At 58.0% G+C, this 16,163-nt stretch overlaps 1 protein-coding gene across 1 annotated transcript; it reads right to left on the bottom strand.

The window, feature by feature from the left end:
- Positions 1-994: 994 nt before the first annotated feature.
- On the bottom strand, positions 995-16,130 carry EFHD2 (EF-hand domain family member D2). Its single transcript, XM_015237551.3, has 4 exons — positions 15,743-16,130; positions 5,002-5,149; positions 3,719-3,853; positions 995-2,691 (listed from the first exon to the last, which is right to left on the bottom strand). The coding sequence occupies exons 1-4, from the start codon at positions 16,045-16,047 to the stop codon at positions 2,560-2,562; spliced, it is 720 nt and encodes a 239-aa protein (XP_015093037.2). The 5' UTR covers positions 16,048-16,130; the 3' UTR covers positions 995-2,559.
- Between the last annotated feature and the right edge of the window lie 33 nt (positions 16,131-16,163).

Here is a 16,163-nt window from a genome sequence, read left to right on the forward strand (position 1 = left end):
TACTGGCTCCTGTCTCTCACATGCTAAGGGCCCGAGGCTCACATCCACTGCCGGGCCAGCTGGGTGGGGGCTCTGGCGTTGGAATTTTAGGGTTCCCTATTTGCTAAGTTGTCAGGGATTCTGATATTCTTCCCTTGGGAAGGCAACTGAAAGGCAATGCTTAACCCATGTGGTGGTAATGATGGTGGCATCTCAGGCAGCAGGTGGCAAGTGGGGGTGGAAGGAAATACACTTCAAAGACGCAGCCCTCTCCAGGCAGGGCCTATAAGGAAGCCAGTGGGGGAGGGCATCCTGGCTGCTGTAGTACCATCCATGTCCACCTGGGGGCAGTGGTATACAACCTAACGCCAAACTATTGCACCCTGCCCCCTCCACTGCCACTCAGGTTGCATCTGGGAGAGGGGGGCACCCTACCTGGAACCCAAAGGACTGGGAAGACCTTGAGACCTTAGCCCATCAGAGGGACCCAGTGGGAGCCTGGTCTGTCCAAAGTCACACAGGGTGCACACTTTCCTTGGCACCCTACCACCCCAGCCTGTGTGATGGAGGGGCTTAGGGTGTATCTGTGTGTGGGGGAAGAGTCTTGGGGGCTCTAGAGTGCAATCCAGAATCTGTGGCCTTGGTGCCACTTCTGGTGCCTGCTCTGCTCTGAATGAACTTGCCAGGCAGGGTAGAGGCATGGGCTGTGGGCTGAGTGGCCTGGGTCTCCCTGTTCTCATCTGGGAATAAAACAGCACTGCTCTCTTGGGCTGGCTGTGCAGATGAAGAGTTAATATACGTAAAGAGCTCAGGCTAGCCCTCGGTGATGGCAGGTGAGTATTAAAATCAACCTGTCCCTTCAGGAAGAGCTCCCTCTTCTCCCTGGCTTCTGACAAGATACAGGAGCCACCTGAGCAAATACTGCCCCAGTCCCCAGGTGACCTTGTCCCCATCCCCTCCCTTTCCAACACCTCCCCTCTTCCACCCCAACAAGAACCACACACACATAAGAATATAGAATTTTATCTTATTTTAGTTAAAAAAAATAATCGTACCACCGAATGAAGTAGTTTCTTCTTCTTTTTTGGTGAGAAGGGAGGAAAGAAAAAAAAAAGCAATAAGCCAAAAGAATAAGAACTTTTTATATTCATCTGTATAAACATATCCGCTAAGGCAAACGCAATCCAGGGCCAAGGCTGCTGCACTGGGGTCAGTACCTCCTAATTCCTGCAGATTCTAAGGCCAGAAAAGTAAAACCTCTGCAAGTCCAACAGTTTTGTGGACTCGTGGGGGCACTTTACTAAAATAAAGAGTTACCGAGTTTAAAAAGCAGTGACGCTGTCACGACACGCACGGGAAGTTGCATAACTGTGGCCTCGGTGGCCGTTCACTTGTTTGGACTGGGGGACGGGCACAGCTTCACGACACGGCGACACAGACGCACACACACACAGACACGCACACACGTGAGCGAGCACACTGGGAGCTGCGGAGGGCGGGGCCGGGGGCACAGGCTTGGCCACGGCCCGTCTGGGGATGGGCCTGGGGAGGGCTGGGGTCCCCATGCTTCCTCAGGGGTGGGGGTGATAGGACGGGTCCCGTTGCTGGTGACAAAGCGGTCAGTGTCACTTGGGGAAGGAATGGCGTGAAAGAGCTGAGCCAGGTCCCCTGCTCCCCACCACCTGGGCCGTGCAAACCACTTAAAGCACTTCTTGGACGCCTCCTGGAGAATGGAGACGAGCTGGTTTCCTTCCCGATGAAGGGGCCAACCCCTCCCCTGCACCCTGCTTCCTCCAGAGTCCTGGGGACCCTCAGGCTGTTTGAGGGGGTGACTAGGGAGTGGTGTTTCTGCCCCCAGAGCCTTCCCTGCCCACGACCCATGGAATGGCCGGCAGAGTCAGGGCCCGTGAGGTAGATTGGCACAGCTGCCCCCTCACCCTGCCTGGCTGCCCCAGAAAGCTGGGGTCTCCATGTCAGCATGGGGTGCCAGGGGCCTGGGCCCCCTGGCCAAGATAGAAGCCCCGCCTTGATTCCAGCAGAGAGAGGAGGCGGGGCCGGAGGAACAGGTGCTGGGGTGGGGAGCCCCAGTGCCATTGATCAGCTCTAGGGGGCTGGCCACAATTCTTGCCATCTGTCGCTCCCCCAATCTAGGGAGGGGCTAAGGGCACGTGGCCTCTGTAGGGGAGAGGAGAGGGAGAGGCTCAGGGGGAGAGGAATGTGTGTGGAGGGCGGCACACCAGCAGGGGGCACCCTAGAGCTGGGAGCTGGGTGGTGAGCAGGAGCAGCTGGAGCAGGCAGCGGGCAGCCAGGGTGCCAGGGACGCAGGAGGGGCCAGGGAGGGCTGGGCCAGGCGGGGAGACAGCTGGTGTCACGGCCTCAGGAACAGTGGAAGGGAGTGGGGAGAGGCTGGGCTGCTCTGGGAGACCCCTCAGCTGGCTCGTTCACAATCTGTAGCTTTGTAGCCTGGTCCCTTCAGACAGAGCCAAGGATCAGGCTGGCCTCCAGTCTCCCCGCCCTTGCCACCCTCGCCGGCCGGGTCGGGCACCGGGGGCCAGGGCCAGACAGTCGGGCGCAGCCTCGCTACTTGAACGTGGACTGCAGCTCCTTGAAGGCCGCTTTCCGCTGTTTCAGCTCTTCCGCCTGCTTCTTCCTCTCCTCCTGCTCCGCCTTGATCTCCTCCTCGAAGCGGCTGGACACGTTGATGGCCTGGACCTGGAGTGGGGTGGGGGTGGGCGGGGGTCAGCGCTGGAGGGGGCTCTCCCTGAGGCCCCTTCTGGTTCCGCTGGCCCTGCTCACACAGCGCTGCCTCTCGCTAGCTGGGCCCTGTGCCAGGCGCTGCATCCACCTCTCTGAGGTTCAGTTTCTCCATTTAGAGCCTGATGCTCAGTAACTGACCTCATGGGGTTGTTGGGAGGATAAACGAGGGAAGATACATTTAGTGGCCGCTGCACAGCGTGGGTCCTGTAAGTGGGAGCTTCTGATGCTGCTATTCTTGCCCCGCCCCCTGTCCTGGGAAGCGCAGCTGCACACTCGGTCCCACTGATGAGCCCTGAAACATCGCCTCAACCCTAGGAGCCCAGAGGGAGGTGGGAGGCGGCTGCTAGAAGGAATGTTCTTAGCTAACAAGGGGAGGGGGAGAAACGAGGACAGGCAGAGGCCCCGGGGTCCAGGGCAGGATCCAGGAGCCATCCATGCTTGTCCCCTCCATCTAAGCGTGTGCTGAAGGAGGAGGGTGCTGTGCGTGTAGTGGCCTCTGGCACCCATCAAACTCCCTCCAAGCTGGGGCTGGTGGGGCTGGTGTCTCAGAGAGGCCCTGGGAGCCAGTGTTGTGTCTCTGGGCCTTTTCTGCTGTCTCCCAGGCCCACCCTTTAAGGCCTAGACCTTTGGGGTAGTGGCTCCATGTGCCAGGGCTGGGGCAGCTCCAAGTGGTCCCTGTCCCCTCTTTAAGAGTACACACCACTCCTTACCTACCTGCAGGGCAGGGAGAAAAAGGGGAAGCTACAAAGGATCACAGCCTCAGGGGGAGGGGCAGTGGGGACAGAAGCCAGGCGCTCCATGACCTCCCAGCCCAGCCAGGCGCCAGCTCACCAGCTCCTATCTGCGGCCTCAGCAGGGACAGGAAGAGGAAGTGCTGATCTGCGAGCTAACTCAGGGTCCTGGAATCCCCCGGCCACCCCTGTCCTCCAGCTAGGGTCAGGGCACCCCCACCCCGGGCTCCACACATCCTCCCATTTCTCACCTTAGCCTCAAAGAAGCTCTTGGCCCCCTTGACGCCCTCGGTGGAGACGTCGATCTCGGAGAGGCGGGCCAGCACGTGCAGCCCGCTGTCCTCCTGCAGCTCCCCAGCTGCGGCCTTGCGGAAAATCAGGAGGAACTGTGGCGGGAGAACAGCACGTGATGTCAGGGAGTGAGGGAAAGGGGCCCGGGCGCCTGCCCATGCCAGGGCCCAGCTGCAGGCCTCCCCCGGGAAGAGGCGGCACTCATAGGACGGGGAGCCGGAGTTCGGGGCTCTCCCCGCTGCGTGCTCTGTGTCCCTGCACTGGTCCCTGTGCCCCTCCCTCTCTGGGCCTCAGTTTGCCCATCTGTATAGTGGGAGGCTTTGGGGCCGGTCTCCTGTCCTCCCAGAGCAGGGGCTACTGCAGGCTGCTCTGTTCATGCTCAGCTCCCATCAAAAGCCTCAACCTACCTCTTTATCCTCAGTGTGTGCTCAGCCAATCTGCTCTAAGTTCCATTTACTGAATCTTAAAGGTACATGACTGTGCCCATTTCACAGAATGAGGAAGGCTGAGAGACAAGAAAAAGCCTGCCTCAAATCTTAGCACCAGAAAGTGACAGGGGGTAGGATTTGAACCCAGGTCCTCACCTTCCTCCCTGGGACTCGGCCTCCTCCAGGTGCCCTGGGCCACCCTGCTCTCGTCTTATGCTTCCTGCCAGCTCTCCAAGGCCCGGCCTGAGCCTTGTCTCTTCAGGGGCCACCCCCTGGTGTTTAACTCTTGCTGAGTGGGGACATGTGCCACTGCTATCTGGCTTTCCTCCTCCACCAAATGGGCTTGCTGGTGGTTCCTGTCTCAGAGTGAGGCCCGAGGGAGATCTAGAGGGTGAAGTCACCCAGCCCAGTGCCTGGCTCCTCTCGGACCTGAGGTGCTTGTCCCTCCCTCCATCTGTCCTTTTTCTTGAATCGCATCCTGTTACTTCACTCTTTACACATCTTCCCCTCTACACATCAGGACCCCTGGAACACAGGACCTTTCTTTGTACTCCCAGAGTCCACACAAGGTCAGGTATACAGAAGTCACTCAATAAGTGCTCACTCCATGGAAGGACAGATGTGCCTCCTTCTCACTTAAGGCATCTCAGAATCTCCCCTGGTACCTGCCCTAGGATCCGTGAAGCCTCATTCATTCAGCTATCAGCCATTCTATGCAGCTGTTTAAGGACAAGGTTGCTCAGGGACAAAGGGGGGTTAGTATCTCCCGGCCACTAAGTTCCCCAGTGTTGTCCCCCACGAGGAGCAGGGCTTACCTCCCGGAAGCTGAGCTTGCTGTCAAAGTCTTCATCCACCTCCTTGATCATGTTTTTCAGGCCCAGGTGGGTCTGTGGGGCTCCGAGTTTCTCCATCATCAGCTTTAGCTCCATCAGGTCGATGAAGCCGTCCCGGCCGGCATCATACCTGTGGGTGCAGAGAGACAGAGGCTCAGAGAGGTTAAGTGGCCTGCCCAAGGTCGCACAGCAGTAAAGGAAGGGCTTCTACTCCACGTCAGTTGGGCTTATCAGCCTGCACATTTGTGGTGCCCAGCCCCCTTCCACACATCTTTGGCTGCCAGCAGAAGAGACGTCTGCTTGGAGCACTAAGCAGAGCATTTGTTCAAGGGGTATAAATAGTTTGTGAGCAAGTGAGTCAGTGGTTGGAAGTGACGCAGCACAGGGAAGACAGGTCTCTGGGAACCCTGCAGGGAACGGGGGGTCCTGAGGTCTTTTCCCCCACCGTGGCGGGGAAGGGGCTGGAGTCTGGGCAGATGGGCCACGTGGGCAGTGGCCAGGGCCAGGGCGGAAGCAGACGCAAGAGGATGTGGTAGAGGGTTGTGGGACTCGGGAGGGTAAGGCAGGCCTACAATCCCGTGGTCCAGGCTCCACTTAGAGCTGGAGGGGCCCTGGGAGCGGGTACGGTGGAGCGCCGTCCCCCCTCCCCGGGATTCCATCTTTGGAGCCTGTTTGCCAGTTGGTAAGGGGCTGGTGGCTGCTGCATGACTTTTAGTGACAGGTACTGGAGCAGCCCGGTGAGGGAGTCAGGCTTTCCTGGGGCAAGTCACATGGGCCCCTCTCTTCATGGCCCCAAGGAAAACAAAGCCCCCGCCTCTTTCTGAACTCGGGCTCCAATGACGTCACTGATGCTGAGTCAGGGCTGGAGCAATGGCCTGGGTTCCAGGAGACCGAGCCACTCGAGCTTTCAGCCGATGCTGGGAACCCCTGGTATGACGGTGACTCTTCTGTAGGGTGACTGCGAGGACCGAGGGGGTTCAGACGTGCCAAGCACTTAGCACAGGGCCAGCACATGGAGCTGGCTCCAGCAACGGCAGCTACCAACACTATCCTGAGGTGTCGCTATCTCTACTAAGCTCCTACCGTGCCAGGTATTTTCTCTTGACAACCTGTGTGCTCAGCGATCCTGGGAGGTCAGAGGTACGTCCCCACGTGACTGATTTGGGAAGAAGGGCTGCAGAGGTTTGGGCCCTGGCCCGATAACCAGCAGGCTAGGGATTCAGACCCCTATCTTTCCAAGTCCCACACTCTACTCTATCTACCGCCCACCTGCTCCTCCTGAGCCTCAGCTTTATTTACTGCTCAAGCGTTTCTCCCACAGCCAGGGGTGGCTCCGTTTCAGAGGAAGTGCAGATAAAGCGTCCAAACTTGGACAGAAACTTGGGCTCTAGATTTCTTGGTCTCTGGCAGCTGCCAGGCCTGGCTGGGCTGCAGCTCAAACTGCGGCCTGAACCACGGCTGATGCTGATCAAACATAAATCAATTACTGGGCCCGGGTTCCATCCCAGGTGGGCGGGCTCCGGGCCCCATGGGGCCAGTGCAGGGGCTGGCCTCAGGGCCAGAGGATCAATCACCACGGGGAGGTGACAGAAGCGGGGAGAGGCCAGGTGCTGGCGTGGGAGGAGGGGCCCCCAGAGGTGGCGACACAGTTGAGGACTGTTCCCAAGAGACCCCCTGGGAGCAGATATCCACCACATGCCCTGGCTCTGATGCGGGTGGGCTCTGGGTCACTGGATCAGCCAAGTTCTAGGATCAACCCTGGAGGCTCATGCTCACAGTACCTCTGCTGAGGCTGATCTGAGCCCAAACACCAGTTCTGCCACCTGCTGGCTAGGAGACCCTGAGCCAGTCACACGACTGTGTGAATCTCAGTTCCTCCTTTTACATCATGGTGATCAGACCCATCTCAGGATTGAGGCAAGGGTTAATGGATGATCCAAGCAGATTCTTAGCAGAGGCTGGTGCATAATAAGTACTTAATTAATACTCACTAACAACGGCACTACTACTGCTCAATTATTATTAACATCTACCTTTAGGATTAGAGATTACAGGAGATGATGGATATAAAATGCCCAGTACACAGTATGGGCTTATACCTGCTGATTTCATTATAATAGCAGCTACCGATGCTAGTTAAGTACTTTGCACACATAATATAAAAATGGTGATGATAATAATAACAGTGATAAAAAAAATACGATTCTCCCTCGGGCATCAATCCTGATGGCGCATGGCTGGGAGGAAATGCTTGTAGGCTGGCCCAGAGGCAGGGGGTGGGCAAGACGACCAGTAACTTCCCCTCCTGAGGGTCCCCCTCCCTCCCCCTATTAGGCCCGACTCAAGGACCCTGCCACTTGGGGAAGTGAGAGACCGCAGGACAGAACCTTTTGCTTTCTTGCTGGGCAGAGGGAGTGAGGAGCCTCAGCCCAGGGTTACTCTCCTTCCTGCTCCTCCTCTGAGAGGGAGGGAAGTGAGTGACAAAGGAGGAGACTGTCACTGTGCCACCAGCAGGACGCCGGCTGGCAAACCAGGAGAAAATCATGTTCTAAGATGCTGGGAAAACAGGCATATCCCCGGCTGGGAAGACCCTCTTCCCCTCAGCCCTCTCCCTGAGCTGGAACTGAGGTTGCAGGTGGCTCAGAGGACCCAGGAAGAGGGAGTCCGCTCACAAGACCTGTCTGGGTGCCTGGTCTACCCACTTCGTGTTCCATAGGGAAATTGGGGCCCAGATGGGGTAGCAAGCAGCCCAAGGTCACACAGCTGGAGACCTGCAAGATTCCAGAAGTTAGTTATAAGCCTTCCTCCCTGCCTGCCTGCCAGCCAGCTTCCCTCTTCTCCCAAGGAGGGTCCAAATTCTCAAGCCTGCAGGGCTGAGAGCCCGGCTTGGGGCCTGCCTGGGAGGGCCAACTCCATCCCGGATGACTGACAACAAAGCTCCCGGGCTGGGAGCTCAGCAATTTTCTCCACACTGGGGGGAGGCTGCTGCACCTGGCACCGTGCCCACATTCCTACCCACCTCCCCCTGAATAGTGCTCGACAGGCAGGGCTCGGCAGCTGCCACCCTGGATGCCGGTGACGAAATCCCCTCCCAGCTGCCCTTGAAAGTGGAGGAGTGGCCACCACCCTGGCAGACTTCGCCCCATCGGGCTGCAGGTCCCACCCAGCGGGCTGCTCCTCCTCCCCCAGGTCTGATAACCAGGAGTCTCAGGGGTGAGCAGTGGCTGGCTCCCCTGGCGTGCAGGGCTCGCCCCCATCAAAACAATATGATCATTAGTGGCTACTCTTAGCTGAGCACTCACTATGTGCCAAGCACCGTACCAGGCGTTTTACGTCACATCCTCACAAGAACTCTGCGAAACTGGCATCAACACCCCCATATTACAGATGAAGAGACTGAGGCTCTAGGAGGAAGTGACATGGCCAAGCCCACAGTTGGTGAGGACATACCTTGGACTGAAACCCTGGCCAGATGAAAAAGGCACTTTTAACTACTATGCCATGTCCTGATGCCTACAGAGCCTGCACCAGAGGAACTCAGGTTGGGAGGGATATTAGAGGGCACCTCATTTAGCCGTTTGTGAGGGTCAGATTCCTAACGCAGTTTTCCTGCTTGGTGTCTTGAATACCTTTCAGGACGGGAAGGTCACTGCTTCCCTATAGCAGCCCATTTTGGCTTTGGAACTGGCCATGAGAAAGTTGCTCCTCACGCATGACCCTCCCCACCCGCCAGCTGTGCTGCACAGTCTGGTGGCAGAATGAGAAGCCATCACAGCTGTTGCACAGGGGGAGGGTGGGAACAGTTGATATGGGAGCATAGGGGACCCCAATTCTCTCCCTTCTGATTCCCATCCCAGGGCTTTGCTGATGGCCCCTCAAGAGGACAGACAGCTGGAGAGGGCAGTGTTTATGGCGCACGGAGCCCCCAGGCCCACCTGGCTTTACTCTCCACATTCACAGACCTGGTCTTCCCCACCTGCCTAGGGAGGCCCAACCGGCTCCTAGGCCTCTATTCTTTGTCCTGCAAAATGGGAAGGCAGGTTCCTTGGGGTAGGAAAACTCTGGACAACAGAAAAATTCTGCCTTTGCTAGCTGTTGCGGCCAGCTTGGCCCTGCCTGCCTCCATGTGCAGGTGGATGCCCGCCCACAGGCCTGGTGATGACTGCTGAGCAGGGCCCACCAGTTACTGCAATGCTGCAGCCCCCTGGCTGCATGACTCATGTAGGGAAAGCCCGGTGGCTCACCACTTCCTCTATCTGCGGACATTGGCACTCACTCTGCTGCCCTGTGTCAGCCCAGGAGAGGGTGTGCGATTGTATGTGGGGTACTGTGTGTCTTGCCCCGCGGCTTTCCAGCAAGTCCAAGGAGCAAGTGGAGCACCCGCCAGGCTGATGGCGATCTGCTGGGGGCTGTCAGGGCTCAGGGACATCCTAACCTCGGGTTCAAGCACCTCATGCTGAGCCCCCCAGCCCTGAAAGGGGCACCTCCCTTCTCTGGTAGTATTGGCAGCGGGTCTCCCCCAGCCCTCCCCCGCACCGCCTCCTTCCCTGCCTGCTCTTGATAATAGTTATTATAATAGGGATTTCAAAGAACATTTACCAAACGTCTAATACAACCCAGTATTTATTATTTAACTTCATCTTCCCTCTACTCATCTTGTTAGTCCCTCAATGCCCAGACTAAGTAACGTGGTGGGGAGATCAGCCTCAGGCAAGTGGTGGGGAGCCGGCTATGGGCTGGCCCAGGGCTTCCTAAACCTTCATGAACACAGCTGGCGAGTTTTGTTAAAGTACAGATTCTGATCCAGTGGGCTCGGGGTGGAGTCTGAGCACCAGTGTTTCTAACAAGCCCCTAGGTGATGCTGATGGTGCTGTATTTGGGTCCCAGGGGTGTAAGGGACTTTGAGTCAGAGGGATCCAAGTTTACATCCTGTCTCTGGTCTCTGTGACCCAGTCTTCTTGTCTGTGAAATGGGTGATGGTTCTCTTACAGGACGTTGAGAGAGGATTAAACAAGAGGTGAAGTGCCTGGAATGGAGAGGCTACAGCAGTCCTCTCTCAGATGAGGCTCCGGGAGCTGGAAAGAGCCTTCAGTCGGGTTTCCACACAGCACAGGAGTCCCTGGGCCTGGTTCCGTCTAGCTGCACCTTCTGGAACCAAACACTCACCTCTCTGGAGTCCCTGAAAAGCGGAAGTCAGCCAAGGAAAAGGCTGCAGTCAGAGGGAACTCAGCTGCTAGCGGGTGTGGGCACCATCCCTGCTGAGGCCACAGAGCGACTCCGCCTCCCCCTGCTGGGCTGGCCCTGCGGAAAGGGCCCCAGGGGCAGGGCTGGGTCTCTCAGAGCCAGGCTCCTACATTTAAGCCAGGCCTTGAACCCAGAGGCCCAGAGGACAGAAGGCAGGAAGGTACAAACCCAAAGGGAACCAAAAGTCCCTGGAGGGGGAGGGAGAGAAGAGGTGACTCAGAATCAGGAGGGAAGTAGAAAAAGCAGAGAAGGCGGCCTGAGGCCGGGAAATCCTCCCTCCCCAGGGGTGGGGTCTCTCCCCAGAAAGCCAGGCTTCTGGCTGCTGTAGGTGGAAGGACCCAACCTCTGAACCCCCAGGGGGTTCCCCCCAAACCCTGATAGCCCCCTGTGCCCCAACCACAAACAGCCCTGACTTGGCCTCGGGAACTCCCTGTAGGCAGACCTGGTTCTAATCCTGCCCCTACCACTTATTATAACCCTGAGCCTTGATTTCCTCATCTGGCAAATGGGTACAATGACAGGACCCACCTCACTATGCAGGAATGAGGATTAAATTCAGTTCCTAAAAATAACACATCAGGCTCAAGTGGGCCTGGTGGCTCCATTTAACAAGGAGAGGGCGTGGGGCGGGGGGCTGGCTGTGGAGAGCTAGCATCATGGCATCTCTCAGGAGAACTTTCAGTCCTCATCAGAGAAATAAAGAAATGGAACCTTCCATGTCTAGCCCTGTAGGCCCATCCTCTCTACACCCCACGAGCCCCTCTAATGCCACTCCTTTCCATGAGACTTTAAGTTTCTTGAGGTCAGGAACTTAATATTCCCCTTAATTCTCTGGAACTTGCACCCGGAAACTTGACAAAATATCCGTTGGTGAAGGATCAAACGGGTGGACTTCATGTTTTTCAAAAACATCATGTATGTTTTTAAGAGCCCATTGACATGACAGTGGTCTCCTGACAAAGCCTCAGGACTTTTTAAACTTAATCCTTGAAACTTCACCCGGCAGGTTCTTTAGCCACAGGGGAAACTGAGGCTCGGAGAAGTGGAGCACCCTGCCCAGAGTCACCCAGCTGGGCGCTGGCAGGCGGGCGCTGGGACCTAGTTTTGTGTCACTCCAGGGCTCCTGTTTTGCTCTTCCCGTTTTTCCTGCCACCTGCCTTCCGCGTAATTAAGTGATAATGAATTCGGTTCCCTATTTTTGTTATTTATCAAAGCTATAAGTAGCTGTCAGTCAAAGCATCTATTCAGCAGGAGGAAAGGAGAGTTCTCGTGCTGGGTCCCCATCACTCCAGCCCAAAGCAAGAGGGCTGTGGCCAGCGTGCAGGCGGAGCAGCTCTGTGGTGGGGGGCGGGGGGCAGGGAGGGGGTAAGTGGAGGCAGCCAGTGGCTTTTGTGGAGTGACCTCCATGCCAGCCACTACCACCAGAGCTGGGCACGATGAAGACAGGAACTTTGTAAGTTCTTATTTTGTGCCGAGCACTGGGTTAAGCACTTCACAACCCTGTGAGGTGGGTGCTATTATTCTCCCGGTTCTAGTGGGAGGAAAAGAGGCTCAGAAGGGTTCAGGTGCCTGGCCCCCAGGCCCAAAGCTGGGATTCCAACTCAGGGTGGCAAACTCCAAGGGCTCTGCCTTTAATTACTAGTCTCTCAGGAAGGACTGGGGCGGGGGTGGGGGGGAGATGCTGTGAGCATCAAGAGTCTGAGGAGACACCAGCGAGGCGGAGCAGGTGGGGAGGTGGGGAGGCGGGGAGGGCAGGGTGGGAAGAAGAGAGGGAAGCCTGCCGCTCTGACACAAGGGGTCATGAGATGAAGCGGCTGGGGACGAGGTTGGGCAGGGCAGGGAACTAGGGCATCTTCCTCGGATTCCACGGCAGGTTCAGAATTACACGGCCACCTACCTCTCTGGCAGGTATAGGCTTACAAACCCCTGCAGAGCCCCACGCAGGCTGTTGCCAGCCCAGAGGTAGCCCCTTGCCTGGAGGGTTCAGAGGCAGCCCTGGATGGATGGGCAGACAGAGGTGGGGAGAGGGTGGGATTAGAGGTGATGCATACAGCCTGAAGCCACAAGGAGAGGGAGGACTGAGAGTCCAGGTGCCACCAGGTACCTGGCATCAGGCCAGAGCTTTACGTGTGTCAGCCCCCGAGACCCACCCTAAGAAGCAGGGACCACCCTCCTTGTAAAGTCCTGGGCCTCAGTTTTCTCTTCCGTAAAACGGGGAGAAGGGCTGGTGTCCACACCTGCGGTCTCTCCTAGCTGGAAACTACACGGCCGCAGCGTGAGGTCAGCGATGGCAGAGAGCCAACCTTCCCTCTGTCCCCTCGCTTCTCCTTCCATCTTGGTCCTCAGGAAGTATCTGCTGATGAACACTGGAAGTAAGAACCGGAAGACCCTGGAGAAAGCAGTCCTGCCATCCAGAAGGGCTCAGGACCCCTCAGAAATGAGGAGGTCACTGCTGAGTCACCTTTGGGAATCATCAGATACAGCCTGCTCCTTTTACAGATGGGAAGACTGAGCCCCAGGGGGGGCAGGCAGACTAGGTAATGCAATGGCAGAGACACGACAAAGCCCTGCTTCCTAGCTCCTGGCTTCCCAGTTCCCTCTGACCTCTCTCGTCTCCTCCACTCTGCTGTGCTGGTGGACGGCTTCCCAGGAGGGCCAGGCTCCCCTCCCCTCTGCCATGGGAGCAGGAGATCACAGCGGAAGTCTCTCAGCAGAGCCCTGGCTGTGATCCTTGGGCCCTGCTTGGACCCAGGAGGCAGCAGCCTGGCTTGGACAGCAGAAGCAGAACGGAGGTTTTGTCCTCGATGAGAGCCTGTCTGTTGGCTGTTCACAGCCGGGACTGGGCTGGGCTGGGCTGGCACAGTGAAGCCTTGTTTCCTTGAATACAAAACCTGCAGCTTTCCATCCTCGCCAGGGCCCCCGGCGGGCGGCACTTCCTTCCCTAGAAGTCCAGCTCCCTGCCCCCTTCCTGCCCCCCTCACCCCTTCCAACGCCCCGGCAAGCAGCAGTGGTGCCAAGAGGAGGCTTGTAGGAGTTCAGCTCCTCTCAATCCTCATCAAAGTACTCCTCGTCAAACTAACACCAAAAACAGCCTCTGCAAAAAGTGAGCTCGCTCCGCAAACGCAGCTTCAAGACCATTCCCCTAGTCACGCAGCCCTTCCAACTGAGCAGGAGCCCCCCAAGGCCCTGCTCATTTGGCGTGTCTGGGTTTTCCAAACAGCTCTATCTTTTTTGGGGGCAGGAGTCAGGATGCTGTGGGAGCCCAAGAGGAGGAGGACCCTGGTAGCAGAAGATCAGTCATGAACTCAGAAGCGGGTGTTAGAGGAGTGTGCTTCCCCACGTGGAAGCAGGTATCTGTGATGGGAAACCCAGAAGGGAAGAACATGGGTTCTGGAGTCACAGACCTGGGTTCAGATCCTGGCTTCATTATTTTCTAGCTGTGTGGTCTTGGCAAGTTACTTAACTACTCTGTGCCCAGACTGCCCAACTGCACCACAGTGATGATGATGGTTCTATGTCACAGGGCTGCTGGGAGGAATGAATGGCGGAGCTCCTTAGTCCCTTGGCACTTGAATAACCTCCCTTGCATTACTCAGGGCTGGGGTGGGGGCAGGCTCTACAAGGAAGTTCCTAACAGACCTCTGTTGGGGCTGGAATCCTTGAAATCCTGTTCTCCCGACATCTCCAGTCTTTGGCCAAGAAGAAACTTGAGAAGAAGTCCTAGCCAAGACCTTGGAGTCAAAGAAGCAGGCTCCTCAGGGCCCAGGGGTCTCCATGCAGAGCCCCGGAGTGGGGTTAAGGACTGTTTCCCCCTGGGCTGACCCTCAGACAAGCCATCCAGTCCGAGAACCAAAACCTCTTCCCCTGCATTGGGGCCAAATGCAGAAGCAGCAGCTGCAACAGGCAGTAAGAAGTGGGAAAGAGCCTTTCTCAAGCTGGGGGGGATTGCAAAACACCCCCTCCCCGGGCTTCCTGCTTACTGCCTGGGCACACATCTCCAGCCTGCCTGACCTCCTGCTCCAGCCAAGGTCTAGCATCCCTCCTTCTCACCCCTGAGCTGCTGGTCCTGGGAGTGGGGGGTTGAGGGTAGGTGGTAATCTCCTGACTCACCTAAGACTTGTCCTCAGGATAGCTCTATCTTTTGAATCCACTTCCAGATCTACTCCAGAGTACACCCTTGGGCTGTTTGCCCTTCCAGGGGCCAGGGGCCAGGGGCAGGGGGGATGGGCAACAGGCAGTAGATGGGGAAGAGTACCAAGGGAGGGGGGCTGAGCACCTTCACCCCCACCCCCACCACGTTTGTGCCTGGGGGGCAGTGTGGCTGAACATCTCAACTCCAACTGGATGAACCCAAGGATGGACCAGAAGGGGACCTGGAACCCTTTCTCTCTAATCACTTCACAGAGAGAGAAAGTTTTTTTTGTTGGGGGAGGGGTAAACCTACAGGCCTGGAAGTACCTGTCCAACCTGCTGAGGGCATGGGGTGTGGAGTTATATGATGAAGGCAGGGATGAGAGCAACCAGCCAAGTCAGATAGGAAGGGGTGGGGTGTCAGGGACCCTGTGTGGGGAGGGAAGCGGGGCAAGGAGTCGTGGGGCCTTCTGACAGAAAGCTGTCGGGCAGTGGCTGCAAAGCTGCTGGGTGTAGCCGGGTCCTGAGGGCAAGAGGAGGGAGGAACTGTTGTGGGGGGCTAGTACATACCTGCAGAGTAGGGGGGAAGGAGGAAGGGGTCCCTCCCTAGGGAGATCACCTGAGGGTCAAGGATTGGGGTCCTGGCTAACCGAATGGATGGGAGTAGAGGTGGGAGGGGCTGAAGGGTCTCTGACCAATTTGCTGTCAGATGCTTAATAACTGGAGGGGGAGGGGTCTCGGCCCAGAATCCACGCTGAGGGGGATCTGAGATAAGCAAAGGAAATGAAAGGACCCCAGTGAAAGGAATGGTCACCTTTGTTGAGGCGCTGAGGGGTGGGGTGGGTGTTTTTGACCTGTGTTTGGGGATGGAGGTGGGGAATCCAAGTAGCTGGGGAGGGGGAAAGGGAGGTCTCGGGGTCCTCCATCTCGGCGTGCGCGGGTGCGGAGAAGCATCCCTAACAAGGCGGGGGTCCTAGGCCGGAGACCCGGAGTCTCCAGACCCATGTGTATGGTGGCAGTGGGGGCTCGCGGGGACTCATGCTCAACCAGAAGGAGCCGCGGGGTCCCTCACAACGTGTGCGCGCGTGTGGTGTACCGGGGGCAGCGTCCCCGTGAGGAGGGGTCGCGTGCCAGGGGCCGCGGGTCCCCAGACCCATACGCGTGGTGGGGAGGCGGTCCCGAAGCCTCGTGATTATCTGGAAGGGGCCCGGAGTCCCCACTCCTGATGTGTCGGGGTTCGGGGAGCTCGGCTGGCCACATCGGTCCCGGGACGGCGCGGGGTTCGGGCGCTCGAGAGCCGAGGCCGGTTCGCGGGGTGGGTGGGGGACCGGGTCGGGCGGGCACTCACTGCTTGAACATCTTCTCCATGTCCTTGATCTGCTTCCTGGAGAACTCCTTGAACTCGGTGTAGGGGTTGAAGACGCGGCGACTGGGCGACTGGGGCTCGCCGATGCCCTGGTTGAGGTCGGCGCGCCGCAGCAGCTTGGCGCTCAGCTCCTCGTCCGCGCTGCCCAGCGCCTCGGCCGCCTCGTCGGGCGCCCCCGCCGCCGCCGCCGCTCCGTTCAGGCCGGGCTGCTCCGGGGCCTCGCCGCCGCCCTCGCCCTCCATCTGCAGACGCCGGCTCAGCTTGCTGGCCAGCTCGTCCGTGGCCATGGTGGCCCGCGCGGCGCTCGTCTCGGCCCGGCCCCTGCTAGTCGCGCGCCCGCACCGCCTCTGGCCGCGCTCTTCCTCTTCCTGACACTCCCCGGCGCCAGGCGCCGCCCCCGAAG

This window comes from Vicugna pacos, chromosome 13, assembly GCF_048564905.1.
Source record: "Vicugna pacos chromosome 13, VicPac4, whole genome shotgun sequence".
NCBI classification, from domain to species: Eukaryota; Metazoa; Chordata; class Mammalia; order Artiodactyla; family Camelidae; genus Vicugna; species Vicugna pacos.

Excerpts from the sequence above, each read along its gene's own strand:
- EFHD2 (XM_015237551.3), bottom strand. The coding sequence starts at position 16,047 with ATGGCCACGGACGAGCTGGCCAGCAAGCTGAGCCGGCGTCTGCAGATG. Across the intron at positions 5,150-15,742 it reads ATGGAGAAGATGTTCAAGCA|GTATGATGCCGGCCGGGACG; the intron begins GTGAGTGCCCGC and ends CTGCACCCACAG. Across the intron at positions 3,854-5,001 it reads GCAAGCTCAGCTTCCGGGAG|TTCCTCCTGATTTTCCGCAA; the intron begins GTAAGCCCTGCT and ends CTCCCGCCACAG.